The 13,869-nt window shown below is 51.8% G+C and overlaps 1 protein-coding gene across 1 annotated transcript in view; it reads right to left on the bottom strand.

Annotated features, from left to right (window-relative positions):
* Positions 1-13,869, bottom strand: part of ASAP1 (ArfGAP with SH3 domain, ankyrin repeat and PH domain 1) — a 114,052-nt gene that overhangs the window by 32,169 nt on the left and 68,014 nt on the right. Inside the window, exons 13-15 of the mRNA XM_045286994.1 lie at positions 8,140-8,227; positions 5,527-5,575; positions 2,037-2,200 (exon numbers count right to left, since the gene is read on the bottom strand). Of these exons, the coding sequence (XP_045142929.1) occupies positions 2,037-2,200; positions 5,527-5,575; positions 8,140-8,227 (301 nt within the window). The remainder of the gene's footprint in view (positions 1-2,036; positions 2,201-5,526; positions 5,576-8,139; positions 8,228-13,869) is intronic.

The raw sequence follows: 13,869 nt of genomic DNA, 5'->3' as shown, positions 1-13,869 counted from the left end.
GTATAAATGTGCTTGACACAATGGATGGATGTATGGATTGTGATAAGAGTTGTATGAGACCCCAATAAAATGATTTTAAAAAGAAAAAAATATATGAGGTAAAGCTCTACAGCAGGGAATGACCCCCGAGGGCTGAGAAATACTTCCAGCCACCACAGGCGGTCAGTGAATTATATGTTTGACCAGAAGGGCCTTCAAGTGATGGTATAAACAGCCACATGGGCCTGGGCAAAACAAAGGTTCCCCCCCATCCCTGGTTTTAAAGAAATGAATGGCTGCTTGCAGTTCAGTCTGAGATGTAAATGTGAACATTAAGAGCTCGATACAGTGCAAAACGCAGGATCAGACGCATCTGTAGAGATTTCCCTCCAATACTGAAATGAAACAGTGCCCCCCACCCCTTGTGAATATGTGAGGAAACCACCCTTGGCCCGAGAAAGGTGTGGTTCCAGCTCCCCAATCTCATCTCCCTGACGGCAGTGGACCAAGGCTGTTGGTACTCGCTCAGAACTCCTCAGGCTCTCAGTAAACGCTCTGCGACAGTGCACACGATCCCGTCAGGCGTGGACCCAGTGACGTCCGTGAGTTCCTCTGCAGCTTTGTTTACAGCCCCAGGTCTCACAACTGCAAGAACCAATTTCTTTTGGTCCCCAAATCTCAAGGGCTTTGCTCGCTTGCTTTCTGTGTCAAGTTTTCTTTAGGTCTGTGCACACCTGAGTGTCCAGTATGTCCCAGCCTTACCCTCATGGTCACACTCACATGTACACGGACACCTGGACCTCGTCTGAGATGCTGACAGGGGAGCAACTCTGTTCTTTCTGGACAGTTCAGATTGTCTGCTCTCAACACCTGACCAAAACATCAGCAGTTCATACCTCCCCACTGGTGCCACGGGAGAAGGGTCTGGCGATTCACTTACATGAAGATTGCAGGCAAGAAAACCCTATGGGCCAGTTCTACTCTGCAGCCCAGGGGTCGGCGCCGTTGACTAGAAATTCTCTAAATGGCAATTGGTATCAATAGGTTTTCTCACTCTTGTTAGATGTGTGACCTTAGGCAAGCCGCATAACCTCCATGTCCTTGTTTGTAAGATGAGGATGGTATCAGTAGCTCACTGACAGAGAGTCTGGGGGAATTCAGTAATAAAAGCAAGATAGCTAGGACAACCCCCCCTCCCCCGGTGCAGTGTAGGGAAATTCCCTCCCAGACAACCAAGGTTTTTCCCCAGCCTTCAAATGAAAATACCAGTGGCATCCAAAGGTCGAACCAAACCCACTGCCTTTGAGTTGACTCTGACTCCTAGGGCCTCTACAGGATGGAGGGGTCCTGCACCCCGGGGGCTCGGGGAGGAGAGCAGAAGCCTCGCCTTTCTCTCTCAGCGCCGTCATTTCCCACAATGGCAGCCACGGTCAACACCTCAGACACACACACACTCGCTGCCCGAGAAATGATTCCGACTCATAACCACCCTAGAAGGCAGGGGAGAATGGCCCCCGTGGGTTTCCAAGACGGTCAACCTTTATGGGAGCAGAAAGCCTCGTCTTTCTCAGAGTGTGTGGTGGCTACTATTACCCTGTAGTGAGCAGCCCAATGTGTCACCCACCGTGCCTCCAGGAGTCTTTTACTGTCGCTACCTCAGCAATGAGGAGTGCCGTTTGAAGGCATGCTTAGGAGAGGGGTCACTGGGGGGACTGGCCCTAAACACTAGGCCAAGGGAAGTTCACGATCCCATTCTCAGGACAAGGGAATGGAGGGTAAGAGTTGTAAAGGGACTCAGCGGTGAGCGGCGATGCCGCAGCCTGGCTCTCCCCACAATGCTCTTGGTGCTCCCCCGCGCGCGGGGCTCAGTGTAGGGCGAGCACCGAGGGATGCAGCGGAGAGGAAAGCTTCTGGGCAAAGCAAGCAGCACGGGCAGGCGCTCAGGGGGACTGTGCAGCGCAGGACTGTGGGCCAGTGTGTCCGTAAGGAGAAGTTCTACAATCAGCGTCCTGGGGATGCAGAGGGCAGAAGGGCCGGCTCCAGTTTGGGGACGGTACCTGACGAACCGCAGTCGCAGCAGACGTCATTGCCAGGGACCCGCTGCACGTCCTCGATGATGGCTTTCGTCAGATCTTCCAGGCTGTTCTCCCCTGTGCTCTGCTCGCCGCGGAAGGCCATGGTCAATGCCTCCTCTTTGCTGTTGGTCAGCACTGATATCCACCTGTTGTCAAGATCAGGTGAAAATGGCCATAATTAGCAGGATATGAGTTTTCTCTCCACTGCAAAAAAACCTTTCTCAGACAGATACCTCCCACCCCTAATCCCAAGGTAAACATGGAAGCAACGAAGCCAGAAGGAGAGAGACCATGAAAGAGGAAAAGCTGCCCAGAGGACGCAGAGCTGCGAGAGGACAGGGGGGACTCACACGACCAGGGCCTCAAACCGGATCAATCCGGCTCAGCCCTCTGCCAAGACTGTCCATTTCTACCCCCATAAACGGAACCCAGATCTAGATTTTATCAAGATTCCCAGGGGCACCTCGGCGGTCTTGTAGGCATGCATTGGGTATATCTGAGGTGAACATGGGAAATTCTCAGCAGGGGCTGAGCTGGAACCAACTGGTTTGCAGCCCTGGTACAAATCCGCAAGGTGCTGTGCGTCCACGGGGTGGGTGAGTGAGCAGGTAGTGCCAGAACGAAGGGGCTCAGCAGCCTCTAGGACAGTGCTTCTCAACCTTCCTCATGCCGCGACCCTTTCATACAGTTCCTCATGTAGTGGTGACCCCCCAACCATCAAATTATTTTCGTTGCTACTCCATCACTGTAATTTTGCTACTGTTATGAATCAGGTGACCCCTGTGAAAGGGTTGTTCGACGCCCAAAGGGGTCGTGCGCGACCCACAGGTTGAGAACTACTGATCTAGGCTGTCCTGTCTGGCACAGGACGAGGAAGAAGGGTGAGGAACGGACACAAGGCCAAATAGCAAGTGTAGCCAAAGGCTTGTTCCTGGAACTCCCAGTCAGTGGGGGACCTAGCGACAAGAAGGGGCGTTTCATCAGCAGTCACAAATCACAAACTCGGTGCCACTGCATGGCTACTGACTGGAGAGGCCCCACAGGGCAGAAGAGACGGCTCTGGGGTTTCCATGGACACCGATCTTTAAGTGACAGACTGCCATACCTTTCACCCTCAGGAGAGCTGGTGGGTTCGAACTACTGACTGACTGGTTAGCAGCCAAATGCTTTAGTCACTGTGCCACAACAACAGGGCGCTGGTCAATAATATGTGACACGACCATGACGCGAAATATTGAAACAGCCATCCAAATCTGAATGTCCTAATAATTTTTGAATGGTGTTGAAGTAATGCTCATGTAATATGTGAAAACATTACACGACAGTCAAATATAAGTATCATGTCTTATGCACATAAAAGGAGTCCTGGTGGAGTAGTGGGTTATGAATTGGCCTGCTAAGCACTAGGTCGCGGTTCAAACCCTCCAGCAGCAGTGAAGGAGAGAGAGCTGCAGTCTCGGAGATCCCACGAGCAGCTCCCGTGTCCCAGAGGGTGGCTAGGAGCCGACGCCACGGCAGTGATTTGGTTTGGCTTTTGGAGGCACCACGCATTTCCGTTCGGGGGACCAAAGGCTGCCAGGAAAACACTGGTTGTCTTGGGGGGATTTGTGTAGAAAAAACTGATGGATGGGTGGACACGTTGCTTGATTGTGTCTTTCAGTATTTTTCCCAGTCTATAATGCAACTGCATTGCTTTCATGAATGAAAGAAGGGGGAAAGGCAAATGGACAGGCATTACAAACCACCCTCGGTTCTCAGATACTTTGGGTCTCTCAGACGGCTCACACCGACTGCAAACAGATGCTGCTGAAGCCCAGAACCCAGTCTTTTATGTTTGGGTGCTCTGGAGGAGGGAAATGGATGTGAAACCAAGCACCATCAACAACGGGCTTTCGGCAAGAAACAGCGACAGGCAAACCTACGAGCTCGGAGGCATCCCTCAGACTCCAGGTAGCGCTGCCTCTGGTAGGTGGGAGGTCCCTGCACAACTTTTGTTCTGTGTGACGCAGAAGATGCAACACCTCAAAACCAACCGTCTAGGAGTGAAGGTCTTTAATGACTTTTCCAAGCAAATGGGGTTTTCCTATTATTTAGCCTTAAGTTGGAACAACTGCAGGAACTCACGGGGTCACTGAACATCTTGATCAGCGAGCAGGTTGTTCAGAGTCCCGGCTTTCCTCAGGCATTAAGACATTTTGACTCAACGCTGAAATCAGCGCGAGGGCGCACACCATGCCCACCCTGACTAGCATTCTAGTACCAAGTGCTTGTTGCTGACTTACAACGCTCACTGAGACAGGACTCTCTAACAAGCTTCTATCTAAGCTGCTGATCTCTGAGCATTTGGGAGACGAGAAGACCAAAGTTCACAGAAGTTAAATGACCTGCCCAAGGTCCTACTCACATCTGGACTGGTGTCAGAGCTGGCGACATACATGCCAGGCTCAACCCCCCTTCCCAGGGTCCCCAACAGCTCAGAACAAAGAGAAGCCTTCCTAAGTGCCTCACGATAACCAGGAAACACGGGAAGGAGAAAACCGTTCTTGGGTGGCCTAGTGGCGTGGTTACATTTCAAAACAGATATAGTACCCACAACCTCTCTCTCCCAGTCCTGGGGGCTGCAGCAAGGAAGGGGGGTGGGTGGGGGGCGATGGCACAGAACCAGAGTTACTGTTTAAAAAAAAGGTGGGGGCATTGCTGCAAAAGAGGGCACACTTGAGCAGGTGAATGCCAGGTTTCAACCCCCAGGGTGTATGACACCAAACCTGGTTCTTCCCACTACCCCTGGGTCCCTCGGAGTGTAGGCATCCCAGGAAAAGGTATTTGCCAGTGTTCTTCCCCTAGAGGCCAGTTCTCCTGTTCTTCTCCCAAAAGCTGGTGCTGCTGACTTGATCCCAACTGGTGGTGCAAAGGGTGTCAGCGAGGAAGCGGGTTCCAGTCTCCAATAGCTCACTTTGGGGAGTTAAGGTGTCCTGGGTGCAGTTGAACTGCCACTCTTGCGATCAGCAGTTGGGCGTTAGGTAATCCCTGTGGGACCACATGGGGACCCCTCTCTCTCACCATAACCACCAGGTCCTCAGTTGGATTGGCTCCGGGATCTGGCTGGAGGACACCGAGTAAGTGCCTGCCATGAAGCCAACAGTGATTACAAGGCTGAGGAGAGCACAGGACAGGATGTGCCCTAGAGACTCCTGGCCTCCAGTCCTGACCTAGAGAAGCAGGAATGAGAGAGGCTGTGGAGCCCACGGGAGGGAGCAATAACCCCACTCTCCCTGGGCGACACGCTTGGGCACAATGGTGTGGGGAGCACCGGGCTGCTGCAGACAAGAGCTAACAACCTGGTGGAGGTGGGGGACGGGGGAGGGGAGTCAAGCAGAGCTCCAGCAGTTGTGGCCAGTCACAAAGTGGAAGGCATGCAAGAGCCCAGAGGGGAGCTTTTGAAGACCCTGGCCGTTCTTTCTAAACTACTTACGCAACGTAATCCTGCTCATCTTCCGCCTGAAAGTGGTATGTCCTATTATCTAAAACATGAGAGAAGGAAGAGTGAGGCCTGATGAAGCAGAGCACCTTCTAGTGTTAAGCAAACAAAAAATCAGCCGGTAAAAAGAATTTAGCATTATCTCATTTTTGCACCAGGTTGTCGGCATCGTGGGTTACGCATTGGGCTGCTAACTACAGGGTTAGCAATTTGAAACCCCTAGCAGCTCCGCAGGGGAAAGACGGGGCTTTCTACTCCTGTGCAGTCAGTCTCAGAAGCCACAGGGGCTGTTCTACCCAGTCTTATGGGGTCATCCTGCGCCAGAATGGATTCAATGGCAGTCATTTGGTTTCTTTCTTTCTTCTTTCGGTGTTTCCTTCTAGATAATTCAGTTCCTCTGAGACTGAGTGCTTGCTCTGCCCCAGAGCTGAACTCTGGGGACCTCGAGGGGGGTGGCCTGCTAAGGGAGGGATACGCTGGACAGGTGTGTGCAGTAACACTCCTGGGAGCTGGACCTCATGGGAGCTCCTCGTTTTCTCGAGCTTTGAAAGCTTGTTGTCTGTGACAGGGTGAAATGTTACCCCTGTTCTAGTGTTTGTTGCAGCGGGAAAAGTTTCTTTTCCTTCTCTGACAGGCTTCTGCCTTATATAGGGTCCCGCTTTTACTGTCAAAGGAAAGCAGCTAGAAAGCATTCTCAAGGTGGGGCCAACTATTGTGCACTGAGCACTCAGGACGCGGTGCTGTAGCCCAGGCACGGGCACACCCTCGTCTCCCTAAGCGCCAGAGGGACCGTCATAGGGCTGTGTGGGCAGCAGAACTTGGGTCTTGGTTTCAATCCCTGCTTATCATGGTGTGACCTGGCTTCAGTCACTCTGAGCTTGCTTTCTCTTCTGCATAAGACAGAAAGCTGATAGTGCATTTGAGGACTAGTGTCAACTGTAGGAGGTTGGGTTACTCAGAGCTGCTAACCTTGAGGTCAGTAGTTCACATCCACTCGCTGGTGTGAGGGAGAAAGAAGAGGCTGTGTATACCTGTAAAGACTCACAGACTTGGAAGCCAAGGGGAGCAGGCCTGCTATTCCATAAGATGAGTCAGAGTCAGTGCAAAGACAGTAGCTAGGCTTTTTCAGTACCAGTTACAGAAAGCACCAGGCATGCTCAACAGCCAAGGTTTCAAAGGGGCTCAGCATGGTTCAGTCATGGCCAATGGATTGATACCAGAACACAAAATTTAGTGGTCAAGGCTAGGCTAGAAACACAGTCTCTCTCTTAGAAAACACAAGCAGGCTGTGTGCTGCATAGCATCTCTTGTGCAGTGGAAACAGCAGTGCCTGGCTCAGAGATGGTGGCCAATCTTGCCGCTTTGAACAAGTGTCTGGCAAAACACAGTACTGGCAATCATCTCCAGCAGTAGCTCCTCAAGGGCTCACTGCACCTCTCTGGAGCTTCCCATGCCAGGTTTGCTTCGTGGGCCATGACCGAAGCACTTCAAAGCCCTGTTGATAACAGACAACCATCACTGTAGCAGGAAGGCTCTCACAACCATGGGCTCTTGGCTGTGGGGGTTCATGCTGTGATTCCACACGTTCCTATTTCCTTCTTTTTCCCACCCAGGAAATCTCTTGGTTGGGAAAGCTGGTGAAGTGAACTTGTTTCAACGCTGCAGAATCCAGCAGAGACTCTGCCCCAGGAATCTCACTGATTGCATCTCCCGGGCCGGCCGGGACTTCTACTGGGCTTTGCGTCTCTTGCTGCCGTAGGTGGGTCCCCGGGCATGAGGGTGTTTCGGTGTCTCTCCGCACAGAGCGGGCACTTGAGCTGCTGGCCTGCAGACTGGGTTGGATGAAGGGGTTTTGCCCTTGGGAGAGTCATTGGATCGTCACCCACCCCCTGACAAAGAGGTGTCCAGAGTGGCCAACAGGTGCCTGCTGGGGAGCAGGGCAAACATGGGTGAGCAGCTTGGGCAGGATATAGCTATATGCTGGGGCCATCACACTCTCTCTTCACAGGGAAGCCGGCCCTGACCAGGAGCCAGAGTGCAGCAGCAGGATGTCACTGGTCTAGGCAGTCTGAGGGCAGCAGCCTAGAGACTGGGGGATGACCTTCCCTGGGAGAGCCCACACTTGCAGGGTGGTAACCCTGCACATGAGGGGGACCCACAGAGGGGCACACTTGTACTCCCAGGGCTAGGTTTGTGCTTCTTAACCATAGGTGCACATTGGAACCACATGAGCAATAATAATAATAATAAGAAGAAGGCAGAAGCACTCAAGCCTGCACTTCACACCGAAGACTGATTCCTCAGACCTGAGAGAGAAGTGGGAGTGTACTTCTAGAACTCTATGTGCCCATGGTCAAGAGCTGGGTAGGTTCAGTCTATTTGAATACTGGTTAAATCTGACCCCACTAAGCCTTTCCCCTTTAGGCAGGTTCAGTGCTAATGAGGAGTACCCCCGTACCTCCCCAGAAGCCAAGGATGATGTAGGTGTTCAGGTGCCCGCTCCGAGGAGCCCTGCTGGGCAAGGCTAGGGCTCTGACGGCCAGAGTACAGCCATGTGCAGGGGGCAGACCCCGCAGTAGCTGGCTCTGAGAGACAGAGAGGACTCACGTGATATCAGGTCAAAAGACTTCTTGTCCTCGGCGTTGGGTTTCACCTGGCAGGTGAGCAGGTTCAGTTTAGCTGGCTGCCTGTTGGACTGAGGGAAAGGAGAGAGCAGTGAGGAGCAGCCGTGCCCGCTTGCCTGCAGGCTCAGCGGCGTCTCCGAGCAGCACCCAGGATCTCAGTTCAGCGGGCAGTCACTGCTCAGCGGTACAGGACACATGTTGGCAGCAAAGAAGAGAGACATCAGGGCCTGTTCCACTTCTGCTACAAGACGACCCCGGAGCTGTAGCTTTCTGGAAAGAGTATTCCAGGAAAAATCCCCTTGTGCAAGCTGGTCAACTTGGGTGGGCGTCAGTCACTAAGCCTACTGGCAGTCCGAGTCTTATGAAACTACAGAGAGAAAGCCTGTTAATGTCTTAAATGTGTCTGCCCTGTGCACACACACCCCGGTGATGAATCAGAAGAGAACCGGAAACAATGCCGCTGGCTTTGAAGAATGCGAGTGTGGGGCCCGTGGAAATGCACCCTTCTGGAACTTAGCAATTGCTCAGGCGAATGGGTGGACTTCCCAAACTGTGACTTTTGTGAAACCAGCTGGCCCTTTATGTAGAATGACCCCAAGTCATCCTCACCCAATATCCCAGACCTGGCCTCAGTTATCCTGCAATGTGAAATATAGATGATGTCTCTCTAAGTTCCAGAAGAATGACCACTTGGCAGGTCACTGATTATTGAGGCCAGCTATCTGGCGAGAGTGAAAAAAGAACACTGTCACCAGCAGTGACTCTCTTGGCCTCACACATCCTGTGGTCTGTGGCAGTGATGCAAACTCAGGCTTGACGTACAATTGCTGGGCTCCAGCCTCTGGCACACCCTCCAGCCTGCACCTGCCCGAGGTCACCAGGCTGGCCCAGGCTGATGCCAGAACAGCTGCTTCATGCAGGAGTTGGCAAAGGAGGTGACGATGAGAATGCCAGAGCCAGGCATGGCTTGGCCACCAGGAGCTGTTGAAATGAGCCTTGAAAGTCCTCCATCATGCCAGGATGCCAAACTCCATGACCAGGGATCCGAGCCCATCATGCCAGGAGCACTCCTACCCTGGTGTGTAGGGCAAACAGGGTAGAGGCAGGGAGAGCGACACCAGCAAGATGCGCACCACCAGGACCATCTTAACGACACGATGCACCCCAAGTCTTCAAACCAGCAGCAGTGAGTGATGTCGGGTCTACAGCAAGTGGGCTGAGTGAGGCAGGCCAAGAGCCCACAGGCTTCCAAGTGCACCCCATGTGATTTAGAAACACACCCCACAAGTAGACCCTCAGCCACGAGTGCTGCCAAAGGGGGACCACACGTGGGACTGGCTTCCTCCACCACAGCAGGGACCACCAAACTCAGCCCGGGGAGGTGGGCTTCCTACTACTTCTTAGAACAGACCTGGAGCTGGGCATCCTAATGGCTCCCCACCCTGCAGCAAGCAACGGGGGCCATACACCAAGGCCCAGGCCTTATGTAAGAGAATGTGTCTGTCCTTCGTTTGTATTTCTGGATAATGATCAAATCACACAGTTTTCCATAAGAATGACAGTGACACCCGACAGCCAGAGAGCAGTACCATCCCAGGGGTTGATGAAGATACTCGTTCGAAGACCCTGTTCCAACCTGGAGTCCACATTTACAGGATAGAAAGCTGAGAGAAGATCAAGAGATGACCACAGGGGCGGGAAACAGGAACTTGGAAGATCAGGTAATGAAGGGCATTAGGATTTTGTCCAGAGGACAGGAGGCTCGGAGTGACCTTATGACCATCAACTTCAAGTCACGAAGGGCTGTGAGAGTGGAATGTTGGGTGGCTTTCCACTCTTAGACAAAGGAGAAATGCACTTATATTGCACTAGTGTGGCTATGAGTCAGACATATGGTGAACTTCCCAAGCTTAAGGTAGTTATGCGTAATACGAGGTTTCAAGCTTCCTACCATAGAGAAATTTGTTTTGAAAAAATTGAGAATTTCCTAAGCAACACTCAGACTTGACAATGGCAGAGGATTAAATTAAGTACATGTCTAAATCTCTTCAAATCGATAGTTCTCTGGTGTTCCTGAACAGACTCACCTCCACCAGGCACACCCAGGCAAAGGATACATCCTAACGGTGGAAAAAACAAAACACAGCCACCGAAGAAGCTGCTCAAGCAGTAAGCAAGGCAGAAAAGCTACAGAGGCCACTCACCTCTCACATTCAGGCTCTATTTCCCAAGATGTTTCTGAATGCTCCTGATCAGTTTTCTAACGGACTCTCCCGGCCGCCATTGTGACAGGTGGCAGTTATTCCCTTGCACTTCATTTGCCAATAATGAACCCCACCTGCCACAGGGACTCCCCCTCCCAACAAGCTGCAGTGAGGTCTTGACAAATGACTCATCATCTCAAATAGGACTCTGAGGGGCAGCCAACACCCACCTTTGGACCATTTCAGCCATTCACAGGCTGTTTGAGCCGGGCCCAGGCGCCCCAGTCAGAGTGCTAGCCAGAGCCCTAGGGCCAGGGCTTCAAAGACAGGAATCCCGGTGGTCACAGAGGGATTCCAGATGCTTGCGTGGCTTCCTCACACCTCAAAGGGCTGCCCCCACCGTCAGTACTCAGTAGGGTATATTCTCTTCTGGGGTGGGTTTGGGCAGGCTGCAAGCAAAGGGAGGCGAAAGCACACGTCCAGGCCCACATCACGGTGGGGCAGTTTGGGGAAGTCTTTTGTATTAAGTAGGTAAAGGAAAAAAGGAACTAGAACCTGGGGTGCTCTCAGCCTCAGCTGTAGCCACTGCTGGTGCTCCCTCTGCTCTGGGGGGTGGAGGGTAGGGTGGAAGACCTGTCCCACAGCCACCTCTGCACCACCTTCCTGAGCCCCAGTCAGGGCACCACCCCACACCCACCCATGCACCCTTCCTTATCTCCCCTCCTCATGGAGGGCGTCTGGCTCGACCACCCTCCCAGTCACTCCACCCTCTCCCTCCCTCAGTACAATCTCCCCCACGCTCCTTACTACTTTTTACCTTTCTTCCCACTCAGCACGTTTTTCTGTTTTGTTTGCAAAAACATGCCCAGGCTACAGCAGCCCTTAACAGATGTTTACTAACCACATGTGCACTTTCCAGACCGGTACACACAAATCATGGCCAACCTTAGACAAGTCTCTGGCGCCAAGTGAGAAGCAGAGGGCGGAGTGATGTGCCCCTGAGCTGCTGGGTGGTGGTGGTGGTGGTGGGGTGTGTGTGTGCGTGTGTGTGTACGCGCACATGCACGCAACATGGTAGAAGTGAAGCCAGGTCAGCGGGAACCCTGCTCCCAAGGTGGAAAGAGCCCCCAGGCCTGCCGGCTGCCATGTCCAGAGGACAGGGGCCTGTGTCATGGGTTCAGAGGGCTGGTGCTGTCAGGCTGCAGCTCACTGACCCTGCAGTTTTCCTTCCACAGCGAACGGAGAGTTCAGAAGCCCATTGAAATCCCCACTCGCTCAGCCACTCACCTGACAGTTAATCAGGCTGTCATCACAGGCACGTGGGGAAAGCACGGCCCATGGCATGCTGTGGGCAGAACACTGAGCAGCCTGAGAGCTTCAGGGGGACGGGGATTTGCCCTGTTGAGAAAGCTCTTCCTGACCTCTCCGTGTCCAAATGACTCTCTTGTGGGAACGCTACCATCCTGATCCCGTCAGCGAACCCTCACGTAGCTTGGGAGAGAAGTCGCTGGCTATCTAACTGAAGTCATTCCTTTAAAGTATGGACAACTGAATTCCCTCAACCTTCTGCCCACTGACACAAGCGGATGGGGACCAGGTGGTGTGATGTGTGCACTTGGCGGGAAAGCTGTATCTGAAAGCAGAGATTTCCAGGGAAAGACCCAACGTGAATCAGTGCTATCACGTGGACAGAACCGACGTGCTCTTGGTACTCGCCCATCTGTGGACTTGGGGCCAGTCCAATGCCTTGGCACCTAACCAGGGTTCACACAGCAAAACCCCTGATAGGCTAATTGCACAAAACTCATTAATATGAGGCTGAAATACCTGGCATTCTGCTATTGCTAGCTGTTAACCTCAAGGCTTGGTGATTTAACCTCCTTGTGCCTTTAAGTAGCACTCAGAGTCCGAGTTGGGTTGATAATTGCAAGGCCAACAGTTTAAAACCATCAGTCACTCCAGGAGAAAGATGAGGCTCTTTACTTCTGTTACAGATTTCGTCTCAGCAACCACAGGGCAGTTCTACTCTGCCCTCATAGGGTGGCTAGCAGTCGGCATCAAATCAAGTCGATGGGGGGTGTGTGTGTGAAAAAGGGGGCCCCTTCATAAGGTTGGATATATACCCCCCTAGGGGGACGAGTAACAGAAACATGGGTGAAGGAAGACAACGGACAGTGTAAGACACAAAATAACATTAATAATATATAATCGATCAAGGATTCACAAGAGTGGGAGGGAGGGGGAAAAAGAGGAGCGGATACCAAGGGTTCAAGTAAAGAAAATGTTTTGGAAATGTTGACAGCAATATATGTACAAGTATGCTTAATACATTTGAATGATGGATTGTCAGATTTGTAAGAGCCCCCAATAAAATGATTAATAATTTAAAAAATCAACTCGATGGCAGGGAGTGTGGTTACTGGGGTTACTGGTAAAGCTACCTGTCCTTAGGGAGGTTGTGAAGATTAATGGGACGATACTTAGGACCAGGCCCAGCACAAAGAGAGGCTCTTTGTTGGATAATGATTCTACCGTTTCAGTGACTGCCAAGAGTTTAAGGTGGTTCTCAACCTTCCTAGTGATGCGACCCTTTAATAGTTTCTCGTGTCGTGGTGACCCCCACCCATAAAATTATTCTCCTTGCTACTTCATGACTGTAATTTTGCTACTGTTATGAATCATCAAGTAAATATCTGGTATGCAGGATATATTTTCATTGTGACAAATTGAAAATAATTAAAGCACAGTGATTAATTACAAAATAATTACATATTGTGAAATATTTATTTCTAATGACAAATAAATGAAATTTTGTCTTGAAGCATGGTGCAGCATGGGTAACAGTATTCACACCGGGTACTTGCATGTGGCGTATCTGCATGTGGGCGGACCTGTCTGGAGATGGATAGAGGAGTGTTGTCTCGGTTCCTAAGACCATATGTATTTTCCGATGGTCTTAGGCGACCCCTGTGAAAGGGGTCCCGATCCACAAGTTGAGAACCCCGATTCACAAGTTGAGAACCGCTGTGTTACATGTTATTTTTCAGCCACTCGCTGCCCTTTTCATTGATAACAGGTAGTAAAGGACACATTATTTTGTGCAGTTATCCCAAGTCCCAGGAGGGTTTTGGGTGTGTGAATTCTGGTTAGAGTCCCAAGGCAGTGGCCTGGAGTGGTGACTGCTACATAGGTTATTGGAGGTTAAAGGTTCTTCCTGAAAAAGACCAGAGTCTACAGGCTGGCAAATAGGGGTCTCTCAGTAAACGTTCACAAAAACAGGAAAGGTGACAATCCACCAACAGCAGCCCCTCCTCTTAGTGAGCACTTGGGTCTCCTGCAACATGCTCAGCACACCTAGGAAACTAAGCAGAGAGGGGCTTTCTAAACCTGCATCATGTGCGCGGTATCTGTGAGTGCAGTGACCTTGGGATTCATGGAGTGAAGGGGAAGAAAGGCCCACAGAACCCACACGTGGACCACACACTGTCCGCCGGTCCTCACCAGACAGC

This window comes from Echinops telfairi, unplaced genomic scaffold, assembly GCF_000313985.2.
Source record: "Echinops telfairi isolate 266 unplaced genomic scaffold, ASM31398v2 ScPeMD7_1;HRSCAF=3_0, whole genome shotgun sequence".
Classification (NCBI taxonomy): domain Eukaryota; kingdom Metazoa; phylum Chordata; class Mammalia; order Afrosoricida; family Tenrecidae; genus Echinops; species Echinops telfairi.
The sequence above is the reverse complement of the archived record's forward strand: the minus strand, read 5'-3'. Positions and strand labels throughout refer to the sequence as shown.